The sequence below is a fragment of the Marmota marmota genome, unplaced genomic scaffold (genome assembly GCF_001458135.2).
Source record: "Marmota marmota marmota unplaced genomic scaffold, marMar, whole genome shotgun sequence".
In the NCBI taxonomy this organism is placed as follows: domain Eukaryota; kingdom Metazoa; phylum Chordata; class Mammalia; order Rodentia; family Sciuridae; genus Marmota; species Marmota marmota.
Genome location: NW_025999990.1, coordinates 40,561,946 through 40,588,002, shown reverse-complemented (window position 1 = coordinate 40,588,002; position 26,057 = coordinate 40,561,946). Strand labels below are relative to the sequence as shown.

General features: G+C 39.3%; 1 protein-coding gene across 3 annotated transcripts in view; it reads left to right on the top strand.

Moving 5' to 3' along the window:
- Positions 1–26,057, top strand: part of Lama3 (laminin subunit alpha 3) — a 257,612-nt gene that overhangs the window by 181,337 nt on the left and 50,218 nt on the right. For 2 of the 3 annotated variants that reach the window (XM_015482480.2, XM_015482481.2), the window contains 15 exons: positions 2,866–2,975; positions 5,977–6,057; positions 10,435–10,541; positions 12,150–12,200; positions 12,869–13,020; positions 17,194–17,304; positions 17,421–17,532; positions 17,757–17,924; positions 19,356–19,546; positions 20,998–21,114; positions 21,797–21,951; positions 22,259–22,400; positions 23,212–23,314; positions 25,079–25,195; positions 25,281–25,460. In XM_015482480.2, the coding sequence (XP_015337966.1) occupies positions 2,866–2,975; positions 5,977–6,057; positions 10,435–10,541; positions 12,150–12,200; positions 12,869–13,020; positions 17,194–17,304; positions 17,421–17,532; positions 17,757–17,924; positions 19,356–19,546; positions 20,998–21,114; positions 21,797–21,951; positions 22,259–22,400; positions 23,212–23,314; positions 25,079–25,195; positions 25,281–25,460 (1,897 nt within the window). Of the gene's footprint in view, positions 1–2,831; positions 2,976–5,976; positions 6,058–10,434; positions 10,542–12,149; positions 12,201–12,868; positions 13,021–17,193; positions 17,305–17,420; positions 17,533–17,756; positions 17,925–19,355; positions 19,547–20,997; positions 21,115–21,796; positions 21,952–22,258; positions 22,401–23,211; positions 23,315–25,078; positions 25,196–25,280; positions 25,461–26,057 lie in introns of those variants that run through there. The other variant, XR_007348859.1, reaches the window with a different exon arrangement.

Below are 26,057 nucleotides of genomic sequence, written 5' to 3'. Positions count from 1 at the left end.
ACAAGTGAATGCCTTAATTAAAAATAAATATTTATCTTATCACCGAACCATTGCAAGATGTCAAGTCCACATTATAAAAGCTGCCAAAGAACAAAGAATTTTCTCTACAGTCGATTTGCCCCGTGAAAGGAGAACCTATAAGAATCATAATTCATATTTTAATCAAATAAGATTTTTGTTTCCCATTTCCTATCTTTTCCACCCTGTTTTCACTTGTCTCCAATAACCACATGGCCCCTAAAGACTATTCATTCAGAAAATCCTTACTGAGTATTTGATAATGTGCTAGATACTGAGCCAAGTGCCAGAGTTAAAAACCATCAGAGACAATCTCTACTCTCAAGAGGCTTGCTGTGTAGTGTGCATGTAGTACATATGCTATGCACATAAATGCATATGTGAACACACACACACACACACATGCACACATGGAGCTATTGTCTGCATTCAACAAACTGCTCAATGGCAAGTACTAAGTACTGATTCTACTCCAAAATATGCCTTTACATGGAAAGCCAAGAAAGCATCTTGCATTCTCAAGGCACAGTGATGCAGAGACCAAGTACCTTTCAATATTAAAAGGTCTTTTAGGCCGATTCTGCTGCAAATTGACTTTGGTCTCTCAAGGTTCAAAGTAAATCTCTAAAATCAGGGATAATTCACATATAAGTTTGCAGGACTGATCAAGACAGCTTCCAGGGAATCCAACGTCAACTCTTAGCATGGAGATTTGAAACATTCTTATGGGAATTCATTAAGCATCATGGCTCTGACCCCCTTCCAGGAACCTCTTTTCCTCACCCCTGGGGAGGATCAGCAGTCAGAGTGTTTTGAGCAGGATATAGATGCCCTCAAGTGCAATTCTTGTTTCTCCAGTGTTTTCTGTCTTGGAGATAAGTAGGCATAGGACTAAACTACATCTATCCAGGCATGTTCTTTAACATTGTGATGTGCATTAAAAAGAAAGAAAAACTAGAGTTGAAATGTAAACAATTAGCTCAAAATGAGGATGTCTCATGAGTGGGTCAGGACAGCTGAGCAAAAAAAAAAAAAAGGCGAAGGCAATCACTCATGTCCTCATTTGACACTGGGACAGTGCTTCTCTGTGGAGTAGGGTGGATTTGCTTCCAATGTCTGGTTGGAAAGAAGAAATCCACACTGCAGTGGGATTTGGGGGAAGGAAGGAAGGATTCCAGATAGGGTGAGCTTTCCGGTGATGATCACATGGGAACATGTGAATAGCATCCTATTTTCTAAAACATTAATCTCCTGTGTTTATAGCACAGTTCTATATCTAGAACAACAACAAAAACTATTTAACATCATAGTGTTTTGTTCATTTCAAAAGACATAATAATTGTACATTCTTATGGGGGGCAATGTGATATTTTGATACATGCATTCAACATGGAAAGCCCAAATCAGGTAATTAGCATACCAAACACCTCAAACATTTATCTTTTTCTTGTGTTAGGAATATTCAAAATCCCCTCTCCTAGCTGTTTTGAAATATACCATAAAGGATCGTTGAGTGGGTCATCCTTCAGGCTTGTAGAAAGCACTAGAACTCGTTCCTCCTATTTAATAGTTTTGTATAATTCTCATTTACTCAAATGTTCACAAAGGGTGGATTTGCTTAATCTGGACAAAACGATGACATTCAGGATCACAGGGCAGTCTTTCTTTCCCATTGCAAACAAGTTCAGTCCTCTCATGATATGTATGTACTTTGGTTTTCCCAGCTGAGCTTCAGATATTATTTAAAAACTCATACCTATTACAGTTTCCTGCTCAAGTGCTACCTCTGCATGTAGACATATAGCAAAAATTTTAAATTATACTCATTCCAGATCATTTAATTAATACAAAAAAGTCTGAATTGCCTAATTTCCAGGGCAAGGGGAATTTTCCTGTATGTTTTTGTGCATTTAAATCTTTTTTACTAGGGCAAAGCCAACAAAGGTTATACTGGATTAAAAATTCCACAAAACAAATTCCACACAATCCGTTAGGGTTTATGTCAATAGTTCACTTGCAAAATTCTATCACAACACTGTACTGAAGATCAACTTATTACACATTAACCTTGACATGAGGCTAATTGAATTTGCATTATGTAAGTAAAATGCTTAGAAATAATTTCTTGCTTCTTTGGGACTTGAGTGCTTCCTCCAAATCCTATGCAACTTTTTTTTATTATTTTCACAAATTCCATGTGTTAAAAACATTTAAATTTTATTGCTCTTCAATGTATCAATGTTAAGTGAATTTGAAATAAAATGAAGTTAATCTTCATAGAAGCAAATTTTTTAAAAATTTTCTTTCTTCCTTTTGTGGTGCTTGGGATTGGACCTAGGGCCTCATGCATACTAGGCAAACACCCTACACTAAGCTGCATACCTAGCTTCACAGGAGCAATCTAAAGGGAAAAAGGGAAGAAAATCTACATTTCCCCAGGGTCAAATACTTTTTTTTTTTTAATTCTCCCAACAGCTTTGGAAATTGGCATTATTCTAACTATACATTTTAAGCGAATTAAAATTGTATTTAGTGACACATCAGGGAATTGATTTTAAAAAAATAACAGTAAAGTGTAGAGAAATGAAGGAAATTACCAGAGCAGGATTTGAATCTAGCTGGTCTCTCTCCACTACATCATGCCTCCAAATAACTTATATATAAGTCACATGTACCTTTGTGTGTGTGTGGCACCAACAGTGATTAGATAGGAAGAACACACTGTTAGCAGAACTGATATCACTGTAGAGTCAGAGGACTTAAGTTATAATTGTGTAAGATTACAATGACCTCAAAACTAATAAATGTAATAGGATGCTCTTCATTGTCCTGTTCATCTGTCCCAAGAACTGTCAGCATAATACGGCTGGAGATCACTGTGAACGCTGCAAGGAGGGTCACTATGGAAATGCTGTCCATGGATCCTGTAGGGTCTGCCCGTGTCCTCATACCAACAGGTACTGTAGAAGCTTGGAATTAACCTTAGTGACAGGAAGTGGTCTAGTGGTTGCCTGGAATTGGGGGTGAGAAGGAGAGATAGGAGGAAAGGAAAGAGACTGCTGTGGTTTCTTTTGGGGGTGATGAAATGTCCTCAGCTTGACTATGGTGATGGTTCTACAATTCTATAACTGTCCCAGGCCACTGAATTGTGCAACTCACATGGGCGAATTTTATGGTATGTAAATGTTCACTCTGCTTTGTTCTCTATGCATTTGATAGCCCTTCGGCCTGACCTTTTTCTCAATAAAGCTATTATATTGAAAAAATGAACACATTCAACAAGCAAGTGAAATAAAAACCAAGGGAGGGAATCACTAAGGAAGCCTTGAGTTATTGAGCAGGTACTGGAATGATGGGGTGAAGTAAGCAAAGTAGTATCTTAGCCATGAGGTCCCTAGGGGAAGCCCCCAGGAAGCTATGCTCACAGACAGTCAGGAGGAGCAGAAATGCAGTGCAAGAAGAATGTATCCAATCAGGCCTTTTGGCCCATCACACTATATGCCCATCACTGAACTGACAAGTTTTGCAAAAGAAATAATTTATTCATGAGGCGGTCAAGTGCAGAGACAGAAGAGCAAGCCTTAAATTCATCTTCCTAAGAGAAGAATTTAGGAATATTTATGGGATAAAGAAAAAGGGTGATTTACAGCAGGAGGAAAGGTGATTGAGGTGAGGGAAAGCAAAGTAATCAGTGGTCTGTATGTGCATAATCAATCTCCGAAGTTCTTCAGAGGACACATGTTCAGAAAATGGCAGAGTTAGCCTGATCTGAGGGTAGAGTATTTTGGTCCCTTGACGTCAGAGAAGTCATTCAAAGAGGACACTTGCACGGGTCCCAGTGAAGAGTTGGCGGTTTCAACAAAAGCAGCCTTCCAGTCCCTGGCAAGTAACCTAGGCAACCATTATTATCAAGATCCACCCATCAGAGGCGTTATCTATAGCAGAGCTAGTGGGAGACTAATAATATATTGCTCAGCTGCGTGACCTCCAGATGAGTGATTTTAAAAGGGAGCTGAAAGGAATTAACTAAAAGTAAGTGGAGCTGGAGGGTTTAATTAGGTTTTTTCTCAGTTCCAAGAGGGCTGGAGATGAGGCTGGAGGGTCAGCTGGGGCTCAGGTCCTGTTGAACCTGGCAGGCTCCAGCCAACATCTAGGTTTTATCATTAGTGTGGTAGAAGACTTGGGACAGTTCTGACCCCCTGAGTGAGGATCTGAGTGTCATTCAGGCTTCAGGAGGCCAACAATCTATGTAGGTAGAGACACCATTTTCTTTTTATGGTTATCCATGTTCTGCTTGGGTTTGGCACCTGGTCATCTTCTTGCTCCTCCTGTGTTCACCCTGGGGTCCAAGCAAAGAAGAACATAACAGACAAGGAAGCAAAGCACGAGTCAGTTTGAAAATCAAGAAACTGGTAAAGTAACCCAGAGTCCACAGGCTCAGAAATAAGAAGGGGCCATAAAGTGGATTGATATCAGACAAATTGGCCAAGACTTCACATCTCTAGAAGTCACGTGGCCAAGTGTGCATTTCTGGAGATCTGTCTTTGCAATGTTCACTCCGCTTTGCTATCTATGTATTTGATACCTTTTCAGCCTGCCCAGTCCTGCAGGTTTATTTATACAGGGATCTATCACTACGCTTGCCCAGACTTGCTTGAACAGAAGCTGGCAGGAGTATAAAGTGGCAAGCTTGCACCAGCTGTTTGGGGAAACCTTTTCATTTTTGGTTGCAAAGCATGTTTTTCCCATAAAGGTCAGCTTCTTGCTCTGTCGGAGTTGGAGTAACACGTAGTTCCTTGGGTTTATCAGTAAAGCTATGTTTTCATAGAATTCTCCTTCTGGCAACAGCAATACTGTTAAAAACTCTGAACTGCCCCTGTAGAGGAGTCTGAGTCCATCTAATAAGACAACAGAGGCTTCCCAACTATGAATTCTCTTATCAGCAAGTGATAAGCAGAACAATTACCCCTCAGATTTATATCAATGTAATGTTCAATGAACAGCATAGATATTTTGCAATTTTTAATTTAAAAATTTTTTTTTAATTTTTTGGTACTGAGGATTGAACCCAGGGGCTACATAACCACTGAGCCACATCCCCAATCCTTTTTATATTTTTTTAAATTTTGAAATAGGAACTTCCTTAATTGCTTAGGGCCCGCTAAATTGCTTAGGGCCCACCAAATTGCTGAGGCTGGCTTTGAACTTGTGATCTTCCTGCCTCAGCCTCACGAACCACTGGGATCACAGGTATACGGACACTGCACCCAGCTGACGATCACAATTTTACATGATCTCTTTTGGGACAGGGGGCTTCTTTTCAAATATACATCAGTTTAGAGCTAAAATAAGAAGAATCCAAATTTTATGGCTCAATTTGAAAATTGCCAATAACTAAACCCACAAAAATACCAAGTAGGATGAACTGCTCTGGGCTCCTCTCTGAGCAGCTCCCCCCCACACACACCGAGCCTGACCTCCCCCCTGCCACCTTTGCCTTGGCCATGTGCTGAATATAAAATAAACAAGAATAAGCAAGGAGACATTTTTCAAAAAAGAATAGAACTCTTCTTCTTTTTTTTATCCCCCTGCCTAGACTTGTTGTATTGCTTCCTTGTTATTCCTGGAAAAAACATTGTTGTAATCATCTCTTCCAGAGTGAGTTACTCTGCTTTGTCCCAAGAGAAGGAATGCACCTCTCCAATCAGAAAAAAAGGGGGTGCCTTTCAGGTCTTATCTCCTGCAGTTTGTCCAGTATTAGCTGACATAATTCATCCTGAGCGCCACCAGTCTAGAGGGGCAAAGCTTTCTTCTTTTTGGTTGCAAAGCAAATTTTTGTTCATGCAGTGGGTTTCAGTGTTCACTTGATACAGTCTGCCCTTTGTGGTAAAAGATAATTAAGCACGAAGCCCAAGGGATCATGTTTTCACTGTGGCCTGTCTCTTTCTTCCTCTTAAGTTTTGCCACTGGCTGTGTCGTGAGCGGGGCCAACGTGAGGTGCGCCTGCAAACCCGGCTACGCAGGAGCACAGTGCGAGAGGTGGGTGTCCCTCTCCTTGCCCCTCCTTTCCCAGCCACCTGCAGATGGGGACCTGGCAGCTGGCCAGTGTGTGCTGCTGGCACAGAACAGGGATGCGGGCTGGGCTTGGGGCAACAGTGTGGCTGTTCCTTTTCCAAGGGCTGGAAACAAGTTCTCTTGGGGAAAACACGAGACTGTTCCTGTAATGAGTCATTGATGCGCCTCCCTTCTTGCTTTGTACATGGTTCAGAAATCTGAGAATGAGGCACAACAGATTCACAGACTCACAAGTAGCCCTATGAGGCCCCAAGGCATGGCCTGTGTACCCCAATTCCCACACTCATCTCTCATGCCCCTCCCCACCTCTAATACTCCCCACACATGTACCTCTACATACAGCTACCTCTCCCACAAATATCTCTACATACCCTCCCTCTCCTAACCCCCAGGGTCCTCCTGCTTCTGGACATGACCCGACATATTCTACCCCACTCCACATCCCTACTTGCTCCTCCCCCGTACATATTTCCCTCCAAACCTTACATACTCCTAACCCCATTCCTGCATATTCCTACCCCCTCACGTGTGCACATCTCTACCCACCCCCATCTTCATATCCTTACTTACCTGTATACAGATATAACTTTATATATTAATGCATACACACATATCTCCACAACCCAAATATCCCTAGACACACACACACACACACACACACACACACACATACACACACTCCCTATCCCCACACTATATTTTGAACACTCTGAGAACAGTGTGTCACTTGTTCAGTTTTGAATCTCTGGTTCCTAACATGGTACTGGTCACATAATAGGTGTTCAAATAATGCCTATGAAACAAGAGAATAAAGGCAAGGAAGGGAAGAGTGTAAATTGAACTGTCAAGGGCAGTAGAGCTACACTGATTCATTAACTGATGTTCATGATTAGCTTCTATACATCAGGCACTGTATGGGTCAACATCTAAGGCAAAAATCTCCCAGGGTTCAAATAACCTTGAATATCCTAATATCCTGTCTCTCAACAAGCCAAGGGCCCTGTTGCATCAAATATAGGTAGGGTTTAGTTACTCTCCAGAACTATATTCAGTGTGAGATGTTCATGCTAGGACAGGCACAAGGAACTAGACCAGCTGGGGGCATGGCAGGTGCCCATCCTGCCTGTGGTGCTCTCTCCAGAAATGTGTTCATTGCCTGAAATAGGCACCAGACCTTCCCACCACTTTTCCTTCTCTCATGCTCACGCTGTCCAATCCTCCTACTCTATTTTACCAAGTTCTTTCAGTTGAATTCAAGAAACCTAATGCGTATGTGGAAAATTTCCATAGGCACATGGATTTATTTCTGTACTCTGGTTCTCGTACCCTATCATTGATGTATTGTTCCTGAAAGTATAAAATGCCTTTGGATATTTGGTTGAGTAAAGTTCCCCTGTAACTTTCATCTAAATTTTATTCCTTGGTCATTCTGGCTTATTAGTTTTCTAGCTAAGGTTGGGAAGAGTTAAACCAAATTAAAAAATAAAATGCAAGAAAATTAATTCAACCAGATTTCATAGTAGGGCATAGCCACTGTAGACTGGGGTTGTTGGAAATGTTTTGTGAACAGGGTGGGACTTGGGTAAACCTAAGGGATGATTGGAGCACAAAATAGAGGTAGGAAATTGGAGAAGTGCAAGAAAGCCCAAGAAGAGGAAGATCTCTGCTTCATGTGGAAGGTGGGCCTGCCTGATCATGGAGTCACTGAGTAACAGCTCAGGATACCATTCTGTAGTAATTCGAGTGTCTGTAGCTATTTAAGTGTCTTTCATTTTCTATATTCCATTTCAGCCAAAGGAACCTTTCTCACATTGGCCTTAAATTCATTCATTCTTTCAATGTCAACATGCATGGAGTTCCTAGAATCTGCTCAGCACCATGTTAAACCCTAGAGACACATTAGCAAATAGAGCGTGGACCCCCCAGGGCTCTAAGGCCACTGGTAGACAGACATGAAAATAAGCACAAGGTCACTGGGCTAAGTTGGGTTGCAATTGAAGGGGCATCCAACCAACCTTGATGGGTGAGGAAGGAAGAGGGCAGCTATAAGGATACCGGAAGGATGGATGGGTTGGGGTCTGGGCAGGTATTCTGGGCCTCATGATTTAAAAGCTATAAGCTCACACCTAGGAGAGGCTTTCTAATTTAATCCTCCTTATGGTTCTCCACAAACAGTGAAACAGAAAACAGCAACTTTCTTGATGAGGCATCTATTTATTTGGCAGGCAGCTGATGTGAAGAGAAATTTTTAATTAACAGTTCTCCTCTCGGCTTATGTTTGTTACATTGAATGTCTCAAGAAAGCAAGCTGTTGTTTCTTAAAATTTTTAAGAACTTTTTCACAGGTAAATGCCAGGTTGATGTCAACATTTTTCGATTGTTAAACATTGATTGGGTTTTCTGGCATCGTGACTGGCACTAGTCATTAAGTATGAAATGACAAACAAGAGGACAATAGAGGGAGAATATACCACAGACAGGAGTCTCAGTGGGTGGAGGAGGAGCAGCCTGCCCGGGGCCACTGTGGAAAAGGTTTTCTAGCCCCCCCCCCGTGCTCATCTGCCTCTCTTCCCTTGGCTACATAGAGCCTTGGATTATAAACATGTCCTCTGCACTTTATTTACTGTACCCAAGTCATCAGTGAAATCAGGAACTTTTACTTTAATCCATTATGTTTAGCCATAAAAAAGAGAACCAGCTATATTTCTCACAATCAGTTGCTAATGCTCTGTAGAAATAAGGAAGAAGTGGAATCAAACTTCCTGAATATTTATATGATTTTAATATGAGGTGCTTTATGCTTTTGTGTCTATTACATGGAAAGTTTAGATATAAGTAGGACAAATTATTTTAGAACATAGATGTCCCACATAACATGGTTTGTTAGGCAAAATATGTAAAAAAAAAATAAAGCCCTATTATTAGTATTTTACCATCCTGCTTAGTAGACTCAGACAAGCCACCTCAGCCTACCTGTCTTCTTGATAATTAGGGAATATGTGAGTTTTCTGATTCCTCTCTACTTTCTTACACCAAATAATCCCAGATGTGTACCAATTATAAAATGAATATTACATCATGTCTTATAATCTTAGCTACCTTTTATTGTGTTTGTTATGTGCATTATACTAGCTTCTTTACTACATTTTTTCTTACATCCAATTACCGAAGTAGGTATTATAAGTCTAATCATTTGTTCAATAAATATTTATTTGACTTCTAATATCTGCCAGGTACTACCCCAAGTACTAGGAATTTATGAATGGGCAAAACAGCCTAAAACAAACAAACAAATCAACAAAACATACACCATGTTTTCATGGAGTTTATGTTTTCCTGGGGATAATTGATGAAGAAACTGAAGCTCAAAGAATTATGCCAACAACATAAGATCACAGTAGTAAGTGGTGGGGGCAGAGTCCAGCCAGATCTTCCTCACCCAAAACCCATGTGCTTTGCATTAAATTGTAGGTGTATTCATTGGTAAAGGACATTGAAATTGCCTAACAATTTTTAATGCAAAGCTTAAATTTTGTGGAAAGAGTTACCATATTTCTTTGATTCTAATGATTCCATTGATGATAAGACACTATATATCAATTTGGGTAGGACAGGGTGGGAAGTGGAATTTTGCTAAATGGAAATATTTTAATTGACATCTCAGTGCCAGAAACATTAACATGTATTTGTTTTACTTTTTTAAAAAATAGACTGTAAGAATGAAGGACATATGATCTTTAAACTTGTACTTATCACTAAATTATCTAGAATAATAATGGTTCAAGGTCAGAAGCAGCAGCAATAATTGCTCTCAGTGGCTTGAGCTCTTTATATACCCCACTGCAAGTATGAATTATGCAGCCTTGAAATGATACATTAGAAAATAAGAAGAAAGTCTTCCTTTGCAGAAGTTTGAAATTTTATGAGTCTTACTTTAAAATTGTTACTATGAAGAAATTAGTTTTAAGTTAAGCAATATTTAATTCTGTGTTATATTTAGGAATATAACTCTTCCATAAAATTCAGTCATCCCTGATTTCCATATTGATCAAACCATTTGCTTCAGTGTACATTTTGCTCATCTGCCATTAGGCTATCTGGATATTTGGGGATTTGGTAGTTCTGGGAGCAAGAAAGGAGGGAAGGAGCAATCCCTCAGCAGCCTCATTCAAGGGGTAAATATCCCTACACTGAGAAACATTCATTTATTCTTGCAAATCTATGTCACCATTCCTTCTGTAGGGCTACAGTATCCCAAACAGAGAGTTAGATACAATAAAATTAGGTGGGATAAATGATGAGTTGTTGGAGTGTTTCTCATTCTTTCTCTATTTTCTGTAGATGTGCACCAGGATATTTTGGGAATCCCCAGAAGTTTGGAGGTAGCTGCCAACCATGCAATTGTAACAGCAATGGCCAGTTACATTCTTGTGACCCCCTCACTGGAGGTAAGATTAGTGCACACCTCTGCTAATCTGCATTTGTAAAATTGGTATAAAATAAAAATATAAGGACCAAGCACAAATTTTTAGGACGTATAATACACAATTCCAGCTAACAAATTGTCCCCTTGTTTCGATAACCTGGCAATTATACCTGGGAATGATTAGGTATCATTTATAGGTTTGTTGAATAACTTACTTCTATTAGGGTTTTTAAGAGTAAATTATCTTTAAAACCCAAGCAATTATAGATAAAAATCACTTTGGACTCTTTGGCAATTTGCTGAGCTGTCTCTTTGACACTGTAGGGTTGTCTTAAACATTAGGCTTCTTTGTGTGGATCTGAAGCCATCAAAATACTCTTTCTCTTATAGCTACACATATTCTGGGAGGTGTACAGGCAACTGGGGTGGATTTTACACACCAAGGAAAAGAGTTAATGGGAGTTAGTATGAATTCATTAGGAGCAACACAGAACAAAAAGGAAGAGTTATTCACTTCCTTCTTTTAAAAATATTAATATGATTTATTAGGGAAATACCATTGGTGTAGTGTAATACCACTTATACAAAATCTCTCATCTTTTAGTTGTGGGTAATTTGAAGAACTAAGCCCTGGATGTGTGGGTTAGGTCTAATCAAGTAACCATAACCAAAGGAATGCAGAGGAAATGGATTAATGCCAGTCTAGAATAGGGTATTTATTGCCATGGTCTCAGTACTTCATTTTTTACTCCATCTTGCTAAACATTTTTTACTTGTATGGATATATAGCAGGCATGTCTCCCAGTTACCAGATGACAGGAAGTGGTAAGGATAGCAAATGCCTCTGTGATATTTTTAGAATACAAAAGGGCCATGTTTTGGAAAATTTCTAGCTTTAATTTTTGCTGTAGTGAAATTAGATTATTTTTCAGAGGGAAGTGAGAGAGCATTTCATATATGAATTCATGGCATGGGGAAAAGAGTAGAAGTGAAAGGTGAAGAAGGTCCAAGGATGATCACAGGGCTTTCCTCAAATGTAGTTAAGAACCTCAAACAAAGCTCAGCTCATGGGTGCAGTCATCGGCAGTGTGACCCAACAACATTGTGTGCTTATCTCTGTCAAACTGTTTTGTCATTTGCCAATCCCAGAGGACCATTAGGCCACAGGACAGCGGGGATTTTGTCCTGATGGCTCTGTATTTCCTGTACCACAGCACACAGCAAATGTTCAAAGATGCTCAGTGAATGTACAATATGCTTGAATGATTTTAGAAGAAGTGTCAACATGTAGGGAGCTATCCACTGGAGAAAGCCTTAACACTAACAATTAGGAATTTTAATCCAATAAGAAAGGCATGGTCCTCTATATAGGTGGCCCTTTGTAGACAAGAAATGGAATTATAGTATAATCAAGGGGCGACCAAAGAAGTTCTTGCTCAGCCCTGATGGAAGATGAAATTGCTCCATGAGCAATGGTGTGGGTGAGGGTGGGAAAAGGAAGAGCCACTGATGTTGTGTGGTTGGATGGCTAAAATCTTCTCGAACTAACTTTTCTGAAAACCAAGTTAAAAAGTAGGTGGAAGAGTAAGTTTAATGGTAATGATTTCTTTTTCTCTTTTCCTGATTTCAGACTGCATCAACCAAGAACCCAAAGATAGTGGCCCTGCAGAAGAATGTGATGGTGAGAAAAGAAAGCCCTTCCCTTCCCAGGTTGTGGGGTTTAAGATATGAGCCCCATGCTGGGACACAGGGTTTCAAAATGGGGAAATCAGACCCTGGGAGGAGATGGAGAAGGACAATAGAAGGTCAAATCCAGCTTTTGTCAACCACTCACTGATGACCTTCAGGAAGCCACCTTACTTCTCCTGGCCTTGGTTTCATTACTTGTAGAATGGACATGACTAGACCTACTTCATATAGCTATTGGGGAAATGCTTATAAATCCCTTATCACAATATTTATGGCATGGGGGAAAAGAGTAGAAATAGATAACCTTAAGAAATAAATAACCTCAATAGTCTCGTATCTATTTTTAAAAATTAAATGAAAACTATACGTTATTACATATAAATGAAACTCCATAAATGAAAGCTATATGTTATTATTTTTTCCACATTCCAAAGAATCAACATGTTGCATAGACTCACCATTTTTATTTTAAAATGCTCAGGTGTATAGGGCTCACCTGATTTTGGGATCTATATCCCTCCCTGAGAAGGCCAGGATTGTGACTTCTGCCTGTGATGACCGTGTGATGACCTATGTGCTTATGGGTCCAGCCCTTACATTCTCTTTGCCTTCCCTTGGCTCCAGCCCCAGCACTTTTACCTTTGATTATGGTCCCTGCAGATTGTGACAGCTGTGTTATGACGCTCCTGAATGACCTGGCCACCATGGGTGAGGAGCTCCGTCTGGCTAAGTCTCAGCTACAAGGCCTGAGTGCCAGTGCCAGCACCCTGGAGCAGATTCGGCTCGTGGAGACCCAAGCCAAGGACCTGAGGGTAAATCCCCTAGGGGACCTAGAGTACATACTCTGTGAATATATCTGGGTCTCTAGTAGCCACAGGAATTGAAACTTAAAATTTGCAGATGCTCAAATCTTTGATGTAAAGTGGCATAATATTTGCTTATAACCTACACACAGCTCCCTGTATATTTTAAATCATCTCTAGATTACTTATAATACCTAATACCCTGTAAAAGCCATGTAAATTGCTGCTATACTATATTGTATAAGGAAAAATGGCAGGAAAAATGTCTATACTTGTTCAGCACACACAGTTTTTTAAAAACAGATTTTTGATACTTGATTGAATCTGCAGGTGAGAACCTGCAGATATGGAGAGCTGACTACAGAGGAGGCCTGGATGAATATCCTCAGGCAGGAAAGGGGGAGGGATTGACTCCGGTTTAAGAATCAAGGGGCTCCTGTCTTCCTCTGATTCAATGAAGATAAGATTTTCACCTGTGGAAAGTGCTTGTGAACACACAAGCCTAACACTTCTAAGTGTACGCTCTTAACTGAATTTTCATGGTGATTTTTTTCTCACAGAGCCTTTTAACTCAAGTGTGTTTCATTCAAAAGTCTTAGACGCAGGGCTGTAAAATAAGCATAATTCTGTTTTAAATGTTTTATAGAGTTTTCCAGAAAAGCCATGTGAGTCTAAGGTTTGCTTTGTTGGAAGTTTAAAAAAAAACATAATTTTAATTTTTAAAAATAGATACAAGACTATTGAGTTTATCTATTTCTTCTTAAACGATATTTGGTAATCTAAGTCTTTCAAATAATGTGCCTTTTTTATCTAAATGAAGAAATGTAGTTACATAAAATTGTTCATTATATTCTTTTACTATCCTTTTAATGGTGCAAAATCTCTAGCACTGACCTTTCATTTTTCCTCATATTTGATAATTTGTGTCTTATCTCTTTCTCTGAATTATTTTGGGAGGTTTATCAGCTTTATTGATTTTTCTATTTTATTGGTTTTCTCCACTGTTTTTCTGTTTTCAATTTCATTATTTTCTGTTCTTATCCATATTGTTTCCCTTTTTCTTGCTGGCTTTGGCGTATTTTGCTATTCGTTTTCTAGTTTCCTAGTTGAAAGCTTATTTTACTGATTCAAAACTTTTTTAAAAAAAAATTTTTGGTAGTTGTAGATGGACAGAATGCCTTTATTTTATTTGTTTATTTTTATGCAGTGCTGAGGATCAAATCCGGTGCCTCATGCATGCTAGGCAAGTGCTCTACTACTGAGCTATATTATAACTTTTTTTTACTGAAAACACAAATATTTGAGACTATAAACTCTTGCCCTCAGTGTTGCTTTTGCTGTGTTTCACAGATTTTGAAATGTTGTGTTTTCATTCTTGTTCAATTCAAAAGATTTTCTAATTTCCCTTGTGACATAGCTGTAACCCAGGAGTGTGTTGTTTAACTTGCAAATTGGAAAATTCTCTAGAGAACTTTCTATTATTAATTTCTAATTCAACTCTGTTGTGGTCAGAGAGCAAACTACATATGATTCCAATTATTTTAAATATGCTGAGGTTTGATTCTTAGCTCTGAATATGATCTTCCTGGGTGAATGTTCTTTGTGCACTTGGAAAGAAGGGGGCTGGCAGAGTATCCTTAGAAATAATGGGGCCTAAAGTGCTCCACAGGGTCAGAGTCAGGTTCTCTGAGGGAACCTGTAGCCTACTCTGTCTATGAATGAAGACTGAGAAAACACCACCATAAAACAGCCCAGAGCTTGTTGTTGGGCAATGACTATAAGAATGAAGGAAAGTTATAGGAATCACAGCATTTTGGTCAGACCAGACAAATCCACAAAGTTGGGTCTATGCTGGAATGACATCCTCAGTGTCACCATAGTGCTCAAGTCCTGAATTCCAACATAAGACCTGGTCCTGGACGGGGGGATCCAACATGGTGATGGTGATAACTATAAGATCACTAGACAGGGTGTGGGGAATGCAGAGAGAGGGGCAACTCCCAATGAACCTGTGACCATTTCAAACAACCCTATTAACAACAGAAAAATGTGCAACTGAAGCAATAGTCAAGAGTTGAATGAAGTATGTACCAATGAAAATAATAGGATAACCAGCAAATTACTTTGAGGAATAGAATCCAATGCAAGGAACAAGAAATTAGGAAATTTAAGGGGGTGGGTAACCACCAGAAATGAAACAAGGAGAGGTAGAGATAAATACATCCCATTGAAATTCATGGAAATGAAAAAAAAAATACTCATTGAAGTAAAATAATGCAGTAGATGAAATAAACCCAAGACTAGACACACTGAAATAGGCTTTGGGGAAAGTTTAATAAATGCTTTTAGAGTAAGAGCTGATTGTAGTGGCTATAGCAGAGTATATATAGCAAGAAGTAATTCTAGAAAAATGGCTCTTTTCATCCCTTCAGGGTAATTTTAGTCCATGGTTTATAGGCTTAATATAGTGGAGAAAGAAAAAAATAGCCTTTATGTTATGAGAAAAACAGAGGAAGCTACACGAATTGCTTTGATTTCCTTGATACAGCCCTGCACTGCTTCAACTTTCTGTATGCCAACTATGTGCCGGGTTCTATGCTAGGTGCTTTGCTCAAGTCTTACAATATCCCTATTGGGGAAATAGTACTAGTTTCATTTAACAGACACAGAGAAGCTAAATAACTTGCCTAAAACCACATATCTAGAACACAGAGGTTCTAGAAGAAACCAGATGGAGACCAAATTCTAATGACCACTCTTTACCCACTGACCTCTTATCCGGGTATTCTACCAACATTTATGCAGTCATGTCACTTTTCCCACTATAAAATGAAAATAGAACTATCTTCTTGCCACATCACATAAACTCTGTGACAATTCAGTAAGAGTATGAACTAACATTTTTGAATGCTCATATGTACATTACATTTTAGAATATATTAACTCACTTGTCACCATAACCCACTCTGAAGTTTCATATCACATTTCACAATTTGCTGATGAAAGGGATTAAGCTTGATGGGGCTCATCTACTAAGCGGGTAGACTGAGAGTTTGGATGGATTATGCTTAAGAATGTGTTCTTTTACCCAACACTGGCTCCAAATACAAATGGAGGCAATATGATCATTGTTTTCTTGTCAGTTTTTTCAAGATATTACTTCCCCCTCCCAAACTGAAAATAACCACTACTCTTTTCAGAAATGTTACCTTTAAAAGTAATGAGGCAATTTTGTACTATGTCAAGGATGAGAGACCGGCCTTTGTAGCCTGAAGCAATCATGGTCAGCTATACAGCCATGGACAAGTCACCCAACTTCCTTAAGCTTCAATTTTCTCATTTATCATTTTAAGATATTCAACTGCATGAGCTCAAGAATTCCCCTACAGCTCTGTTATATTGGAGTCTTTGAATCTAATGAGTCTTTCAATAAAGTAGCCATATGCATTACCTTTAGTACTATAAGGTTAAGCATAGATTTTTTTTAACAAAGAATATAAATCTGAAAATCAATATATCAGATAAGCAGTATTACTCTGATTTCTATAAGGTCAGATCATTCATTCAACTAAAGTGGCTGTTGTCTCCATGTTTTTAAATTTGCTCCTGCTTGGATCTTAAATGTCCCCCAAAGGCCTCTATGTTGAAGACTTATTCCCTGGAATAGTGTTCTTGGGAGGCAATAGAAACTTTAAGAGATGGTCTAGTGAGAGGTCTTCTTGACCCTAGGGGCTTGCCCTGGAAGGGGACAGTGGGACCCTCAGCTCCATTCTCTTCCTCTCTCACTTCCTGGTAGCCAGGAGGTGAGAAGTTTTGTGTCACCCAGTGCTTCCACTGTGATGCGCTGAGTCATCATAGGCCTAAAGCAAAGGGGCTGGAAACCTCTAAAATTGTGAGACGAGATGAACACTTTGTTCTTTGTAAGTTGATTATCTCAGGTATTTGTTAGACTGATGGAGAGCTAACTGGGAAAGCTACTTTATTTCAGAGCCATGTCACAATTGACATCAGAAGATGGATTTTTTTTTTCATGGAATCTGTTTCAAAGAACCACATTATTTTTCTTTAGAACTGCTGCTGTTCTTATTCAATGAGTGTCTTCATTACCACGTTCACCAGGTTGATAGGATGTAGCCTCAATTTCAACTCCAAAGTGAGATTAGCTTGGTGTGTTGCTTTCAGAATCAGTTGCTCAACTATCGTTCTACTATTTCAAATCATGGATCAAAAATGGATGCCCTGGAAAAAGAGCTGAGTAACTTGAATCCTGAATTCGAAACTTTGCAAGAAAAGGTAATGTATGCAGTAGATCAATTACCCTAATCCTTTTTTCCCCTTCCTAGATGTCTTCATTTTTTTTCTTTCCCTATCAATTTAATTTGTGGCTAACCAATTTATTTTTAATATAGGCTCGAATAAATTCCAGGAAAGCACAAACATTATATAACAATGTTGATCGGACGATCCAAAGTGCAGAAGACCTGAACACAAAGATTAAAAATGTCATCCGGAATGTGCACAGTAAGAAAAATCACTTGACTCAATTTTTGTTTGTTTTGTTACATAATCTTTGCTATTCACTGAAAGAATTTCCTTTGGCGAGTTCAACAATATGAAAAAGTCCTATGGTGGCATGAAAAAAAAACTAATATGAAACCTCTATGAAAGCTTCTGCCTTTTTAAAAAAGAAGTAGTTTACTGGAGCCCAGAATTCCCAGTTTAATAAACTACTCGATATTTTCCAGTTCTCCTCAAGCAGATCCCTGGGACAAGTGGAGATGGAAACCACTTGCCTTTGGGCGACTTCTCCAGAGAGTTGGCAGAAGCCCATCGCATGATGAGGGAACTGCGGAACCGAAACTTTGCAAAGCACCTGAGAGAGGCAGAAGCTGAAAAAAGAGCCGCCCAGCTCTGTAAGGACCTGCCCAAATTCTTGCATCCTGTCCATTCTAACTGGCTTGAAATACAAAGTGCAAAATACAGATTAGATAGAGCTACTGGTTATAGGTGGAAGGTCTCATTTCAGTGAGTGTGACTGTAAGAGTATCACATGATGGAAATAGGGGCACACCCCCCCCCAACCTGGGAGAGTGTTTTAGTCAGCTTTTATGACACTGTGACCAAAAGACCTGACAAGAACAACTTTAGAGGATGAAAGAGGCTCATTATTTCAGAGATCTCAGTCCATAGAGGGCCCGCTCCGTTGCTCTGGGCCCAAGTGAGGTAAGACATCATGGCAGATGATAGAGGAAGGCAGGTCAGGACATGTCACCAAGAAGCAAAGGGAGACTCCCCTCATGATGGACAAAATATATACCCCAAACGCATACCCACAAAGACCCACATCCTCCAGTCACACCCTACCTGTCTTCAATCACCACTTACTAATCCCTAATGGAAGACTAATGCACTGATTAGGTTAAGGCTCTCATAACCGAGTCCTTTCACATCTAAGTTTTCTTGCATTGTTCATAATGAGCTTTTGGGGAACACCTCATATCTAAACCATAACAGAGACCAAGAGACTTTTCTTCAAGTGACTATGAATCTATACATCTTACCATGGTATAGAAAAAAAAGTGCTTCTAGAAGTTAGATATTCAGACCTCCTTTTTCCTTTTAACTGCATATTCATTCTTTTAATGTTTCTGTACCTCTTTCCAGTTTTCTCATTGTATCATTTTTGATATTGAATTGTTGAGTCACAAATTCATATTAGCTGTTATATCAAAAGCAATTACTGTTATATCGAAAGCAATAGAAAAGGACAGCCTTGAAATTAACTGAATATTATCTAACAGTTTTGCCTAGAGAAAATGCCTCAAAACTAAGCTGTTAACTTGGCACATATATTTTTTTTTCAAGTAAGGATATTTATTCTTTAGTAAAGTGAGGCATCTGTGGTTAATATGCAGACAGTAGCAGTTTTCTTGTAGCAGGGATATTGTTCAAATGCAATCTTAGTCTTGGCTTTTAACTGTTAAGGTGGCAGTTTTAACAGTGGAAGAAGTGTGCACTTTATACTCTGCCACTTTGGTTCAAGTCCTAAGTCTGACTGGTTTTGTAACCTTGGATTGACCCCCTAACTTCTAGAGGCTCCATTTCCTTATCAATAACATGAGAACAATAATTATTATTTTCATGTATTATCATAGAAGCTAAAAGATGCAATGCATGCAATGTATGCAGGAGGCCTCATAAATGTCAGTTTCCTTTCCCCTTCCCTCCAAAGTTCAAGGAGACTCACAAAATGAACAGGAGTTCAGTTCTCCTTCTGCAGTCTTTATAACCTAGCTTCAGTATGCTCTTCTCTCAAGTGGGAAACATAAAGTGATGTATTACAGTGTTGGACCAGAAAAGGCGGCAAGCCCTGAAGCTGGAGAACGATGGACTTGTAAAGAATATACGGAATTCTTTAAGTGATTATGAAGCCAAACTCCATGACCTACGTGCTGTGCTACAGGAGGCAGCTGCCCAGACGAAGCAGGCCACTGATCTCAACCAAGACAATGAGCGAGCTTTGGGAACCTTCAAGGTGAGCTCACAGTGGGAAAGTGCAGGCTTTCATCATGGTCGAGACAAGGGAGCAGGATCTTTGTATTCAACAAGTGGCATGGCCAGGGCCCTGGCTGCTTATATCACCTCAGATCCTGCCTGGTCAAGTGGGAACTAGGCATTGAATTCTAGATAGGGAAGAGGGGTGGGAGGGCAAAGGAGGGGGCAGGAGATTCGCAAGAGCGGTGTAATGTGATGGACATCATTACATGTATGAAGACTCGAATTGGATGTCAATATACTTTATATATAAACAGAGATATGAAAAATTGTGGTATATATGTGTAATAAGAATTGTAATGCAAAATTTAAAAAACAAAGTACATGTATAAAGGCATGAATTGGCTTGAACATACTCTATATGCAAAGATATGAAAAATTGTACTCTATATGTGTAATAAGAATTGAAATGTATTCTACTGTCGTGTATCAAAAACAATAAAATCAATAAAACTAAAAATAAATAAACAAATAAATAAATACAAAACCAGTCAATTCCACTCCTCAGCTACCAGAAAAGATTCTGGACTTCAGTCGCAGGCTAAGCCTTTCAAACTGCCTTAACCCTTCCCCTGGCTGAAAGAGTGTTGGAGGAATAATGATGCCAAGAAGATGATAAATTAATCATGTTAGAGTTAATGAAGTATACTTTGTTTCCAATGACATGATTTGTCAGATAGGTAAGCATCATAATCTCCAGCAAAGGCATTTAAGTTATTCCAAGCTTCATAGGATACAAGTTAAGAACAGGCTGCAAACAGAAGCTACAGTGACAGAATTTAGAGCTCAAGAATTCATACCTTGCATTTTTGATAGTGAGCCTTATACATCAAACAACAACCAAAATGTAGGATCAGAGTCAAATTACATCAGACTGACCCCCAAAGTGATGTCTTGTGCGTGGCCACATGCTCATTTCCCACTGCCTCCCCTCCTCTGTCTGAATCCCTGACGGCGCCTGGCAGGGAGCAGACTCCAGCTGCATGGCTGTTTGACCTTGGGCCACCTTCTGGCCTGGCCTGCTCAGGTCCTGTGTCATCTCTCATTCAAGCACCTGTTGCATTTTTGCTGGGACTGGCAGACAGTGTGCTGGTTAGTCCTTGATTTATTGAGTTAAAAATCTCTCATTCTATTCCCCAAATTTAGAACTTAGTAATATTTTCACCTCACTGGTCAAGTTGACCCAGGGTAGAAATCTTTGACAGTGTTAGCGCTTGTTTCCTTAGCAGATAGTGGGAGGATACTATGGCAACAAGATGACACTGAGGAGAGAACCCATGTCCCATCATTTTGCAGTTGCATAGACCAACCTCAGGTTCAAGAAAACATCCCAACTCTGAATTGTTTATATGCTGTTGTCCAATAAATCCATCTGTGCTTTCTGATGATGTGTCTTGGAGCTCAAGCAGATGTTCTTTTTATCCTCTCCAGAATCAAGTGAAAGAAATTGATTTGCTGAAGAGTGACTTCACAAAGTTCCTGACTACTGCAGACTCTTCCTTGCTTCAGACCAACACTGTACTACAGCAGATGGACAAAAAACAGAAGGTAGAGGAGACTGCTAATTCTCTAGAAAAATCTAGAAACATTTAAGTTATATTATTGGGGGACTATGAGAAGGGCTGATCTATTTTTTTTTCCTTGAATGTGTGTCTTTTAGGTGGAAGCAAATACCCCAAAAAGTTATCAGTGTTTCTCCTTTGGGCCAGGGGTACAAATGATGTGTCTTATCAAAGTCCATCTATTTTACTTAATTTGTCTGCAAGGAGCAAGTCAATTTTATGATAAAAACAATAACAACAACACTTTGAAATGCTGTTTCTTAAATATCAAGCATATCTTTATTAATAGAATGCATTTAAGACTTGATAAAAGATTGACAAAATTTCTTAGCAGCCTAATGGGCATTTTGAAAGTGTCATTTATAACAACTATTTCCATGTCATAAAATCCTTTGGTTTCATAGAACTTTACCTTGATGATGACATTGTACTTTTATAAACTTACTAAATAGGGTGCCCACTAGAAATAAAATGCTCAAGATGATGGTAAGACATGGAGGGATATTGTCGATACTCCTATCTGAAGTAACCAAGGATTAATTGGTATGCTAAATGGGCTTAGAAAATATAATTTCATATGGGAAACATCATTTGTGACAGAGTTTGATAAAATGGTATATATGGCCTTTGCTTGAATTTATACTGTCTTTATTTACTTGGAAAAATAGGAATATGAAAAATTAGTTTCTACTTTAAATGCAAGAAGACAGGAACTAAGTGACAAAGTGAGAGAACTCTCCAGATCAGCGAGCAAGACATCCCTGGTAGTGGAGGCAGAAAAGCATGCACAGTCTTTACAAGAACTGGCCAAGCAGCTGGAAGAGTAAGTGGATGGAGAGATCCAAACCCCAGGGGCTGGTTAAGTGCCAAGTGAGGCCCTTCATGAGCTAGTGAGGGGCCCAGAATATGACAGAGAGTGGGATCCTGGCTGAGGCCCCATTCAGGACCCACAGCCCAGGACAAAACCAGATCTACAATGAAGCGTGGATTCCCAACCATGACCTGGGGGTGGAGCTGCAGAGGCCCCCACATCTGGTGTCCACTTACCTAAAGAAATGGGAAGACTGGAGGGGATGGCAGCCCTAACATCAAACCTGTTAGAGAACCTAACCTGCTCGACCTTTTTGCAGGATCAAAAGAAATGCCAGTGGGGATGAGCTGGTACGCCGTGCTGTGGACGCTGCCACCGCCTACGAGAACATCCTCAACGCCATCAATGCAGCAGAGGACGCTGCCAACAAGGCCACCAGTGCATCTGAGTCAGCCCTCCAGGTGGGCATCTGTGCCAGTAGCTTATGTAGATTTGATTTGGAGGCAATACGTTTTCTTATTCTCATTCTCTGTGTGCGGAGGGATATTGAAAAGCATTATTGCAAATCAGAACTTTTTTACAGAATACACTTAAACTCACTCTATTCATGGGCCATTTCTCTATTTATTTGACAATTTGATGTCTGTAGGGCAGTTTAAAACTATTTGTAAATCCAGATAGAAATTACATCCATTATTGACTGTGAATGTAAACAAATAGTATATTCTGCTTGCCAGGTATACTTTTATCCTGTGATTAAATATTAGCATTTGCCAAAAAGAAACTTTTGTAAACAATTTGACCACTGTTTTCTACCAGTGATTTGGTTTTACATCTGGGTATGTCTGTGGAGTTTTGTGAGATCTAACCTGTATCATATAATATTCCTATATCAGAAAAAAAGGACAAAAAATATTAAATATCAGAGTCAGAAGAACAGGCCTTCATGGTAAGTTAAAGATTTAGGTTTCAAAATGTGAAAGCCTGAACTAAATTCTCCCTTTGATTATTAGAAGGGGTACATGTGACAGCAGGCAACTGTCTCACCATCTTCCAGTACGTCACTGAAGATGGGTCCACCTCCCTGAGCCCTGGATGTCTACTTAGGATCCAAACCATCTCTTTTTAGGGAACAGTATACTTCTAGGCCCCTTCTCCCCTTCAGACTTTACCTTTTAAAGATTAAAGAACTTGAAGACTATTGTGAAACTCTTCCTTCATATTTCCTAAGGTATAGCATATGGTTAAGAGTGATAAATGCTTTGCTTGCAGACAGTGATAAAGGAAAATCTTCCCGGAAAAGCTAAGACCCTGAGTTCTGACAGTGATAAATTGCTGCACAAAGCCAAGTTAACACAGAAGGAGCTACAGCAAGGTATTGGGGGCCTGGGGGTGGCAGGGATAGTCAAGGGTTTAAGATGACCTTTGGGACCAGGAGAGGCAGCCCTGGAAACAAATGTTCTTTCGGAATTTCAGTGTCAATACAGAAGATACTGAATTTGTGATTTATTTTTCAATATCATGTATCAACCCCAAAACTCTAAATATCCCCCATCCATCATCTATGAAATTGACTGCAGTCTCATAATCATAAAAAAGTCTTGTGGTCATAGACTTCTTTTAGCCTGTCCCTGAGGGGACACTCTTAATTTAATCAATTTTGTGACCATGGCATCGGGAACCCACATATCCAGATCATTCATTCCAGGTCATTGATGCAATTGTTTTCAAATTTCTTTCTTTCTTTTTCTTTTTCTTTTTTTTTGTGGTACTGGAAGTTGAATACAGAGGTGCTCTACTGCTGAGCTATAATTGCAGCCCTTTACTTTCTTTTTTTTTTTTTTTTTTGCTTTCTTAAATTTTGCTTTATTTTGAGGCAGAGTCTCATACCTGGCCACTGCTTCATAATTTCTGAACTCTTAAAATCTTAGCAATCAAAAGGTCAAAAGTACCCAAACTCTGAAACATGAGAAGTTTTAAGCGTAAATTTTATCTTTGGAAATTTTTTCACTTAATTTAATTTAAAAAGAATTAAACTGTTTTAAACTCACCAAACTCCTATGTTCTAACAATGCTGTCTTTTGAATTTCTCTGGTCTCTTGTGGGCATTCAAGGCTAAGTAGAAATCTGAGCCCATAGTCCTCACTTAGCTTCTTTGTTCTTTAAGATGGATTAGACAATTGTAAATTTATTTATTAAGAATTTTTTTTAAAATTAAATATATGAAAAATAAAATACAGAAAAAAATATGTACTAATAAACACACATTTGCCTAGCCATTTTTAAGAATTAAAATTTCATGGCATGACATCTGCTCTCTTTATGACATTTGAGCTTAGAGGTAGGATTAGTGAGGTTTGTTTGTTTTTTGCAGTGCTGGAGATCAAACCCAGGACCTTTCACATACTAAGCACACACTTCAACACTGGGCTACATTCCCAGTCCAAGATCAATGTTTTAAATAGGTTTGAATGCTAATAACTACACTGCTTTAAAAAAAAAAACAGTCCCAGAATCATAATGTGAGTCACATATCATCAGTATGATTTTAAAGCATGTGTTGGACCCAAAGACAGCAATATTTGAAATTGGTCAGGTTGGAAATGAACAGGAACAAACAATGTCTACTTTGTGTTCTTTAGATGACGCACGCTCTCTCTCAAAAAAAAGCCCTTCTTGTCCTCCAACTGAAGAGCATTCTTTCTGTATTATTCATTTGTTCATTCATACATTCACTCATTCAACAAATATGTGCTAATATGAATCTCCAGCTAGCGCCAGGCACTGTGCCCTGTGCTGGTACTTAGCATCAAATAAGACAGACACTCCCTTCACGAAGCAGAGTCTTCTGGTCCCAGTGGAGTAGTTCAACCCTCTCCTGAGTTATTCAGCTTCTCTCTTTCTTCATGCATTTCTAAGGAGTCTGTCACCACAAGGCTCTGATGCACTTGTGGCGTCTGTAACCAGAGGGCCCCAGAGCTGTCAGTCTAGGCCATGTGCAGCAGGCATCTTTGGAATGAACCCCAAAGCACAAGTCTGCTCAATATCTCACTGATGCCAGCTATCTCAGAGGTCACAAATATCAATAAAGGATCAGAGCTCATAGAATGATTGCCTCTTGCTGTTTATTTTCTTCTAGAAATCAATCCAGCTCTCAACAACCTACAGCAAACCCTGAATGTTGTGACTGTTCAGAAAAAACTGATAGACACCAACCTCACTACTGTCCGTGACGACCTTCGTGGGATTCAGAGAGGTCATCATCTCCCTGGACTACTGTACTCGGTTTCTTTCATTGAATGTTTTAAATTCTTACACCTCCCTATCTGTGTGTGCATTAGGTGACATCGATGGCATGATCAGCGGTGCAAAGGGCCTGGTCAGAAAGGCTGACGACATCACAAGTGAGGTTCTGGATGGGCTTAACCCCATTCAGACAGACTTGGAAAGAATTAAGGATACTTATGGGAGCACGCAGAGTGCAGACTTCAACCAGGCTCTGAGTGATGCACATAACTCAGGTACCAGTCTTTCTTGGGTCAGGTGTATTAGCCATTTTCTGCATTGTTATGGGTCTTGGTACATCGCAGTTCTTCCCTGGTAAAGTCTGATCATAAATGAAAATATTTGAAAATAGTTTAACATCGTACATTCAAATAGTATAGATATTCTATTAGAAAGACCAGGCACGCTGTTTTTCCTTTTTTCTTTTTTTTTTTTTTATTTTTTAATTTTTTATTGTTGGCTGTTCAAAACATTACATAGTTCTTGATATATCATATTTCACACTTTGATTCCAGTGGGTTATGAGCTCCCATTTTTACCCCATATACAGATTGCAGAATCACATCAGTTACACATCCATTGATTTACATATTGCCATACTAGTGTCTGTTGTGTTCTGCTGCCTTTCCTATCCTCTACTATCCCCCCTCCCCTCCCCTCTTCTCTCTCTGCCCCCTCTACTGACATTCATTTGTCCCCCTTGTATTATTTTTCCCTTTCCCCTCACTTCCTCTTGTATGTACTTTTGTATAACTCTGAGGGTCTCCTTCCATTTCCATGCAATTTCCCTTCTCTCTCCCTTTCCCTCCCACCTCTCATCTCTGTTTAATGTT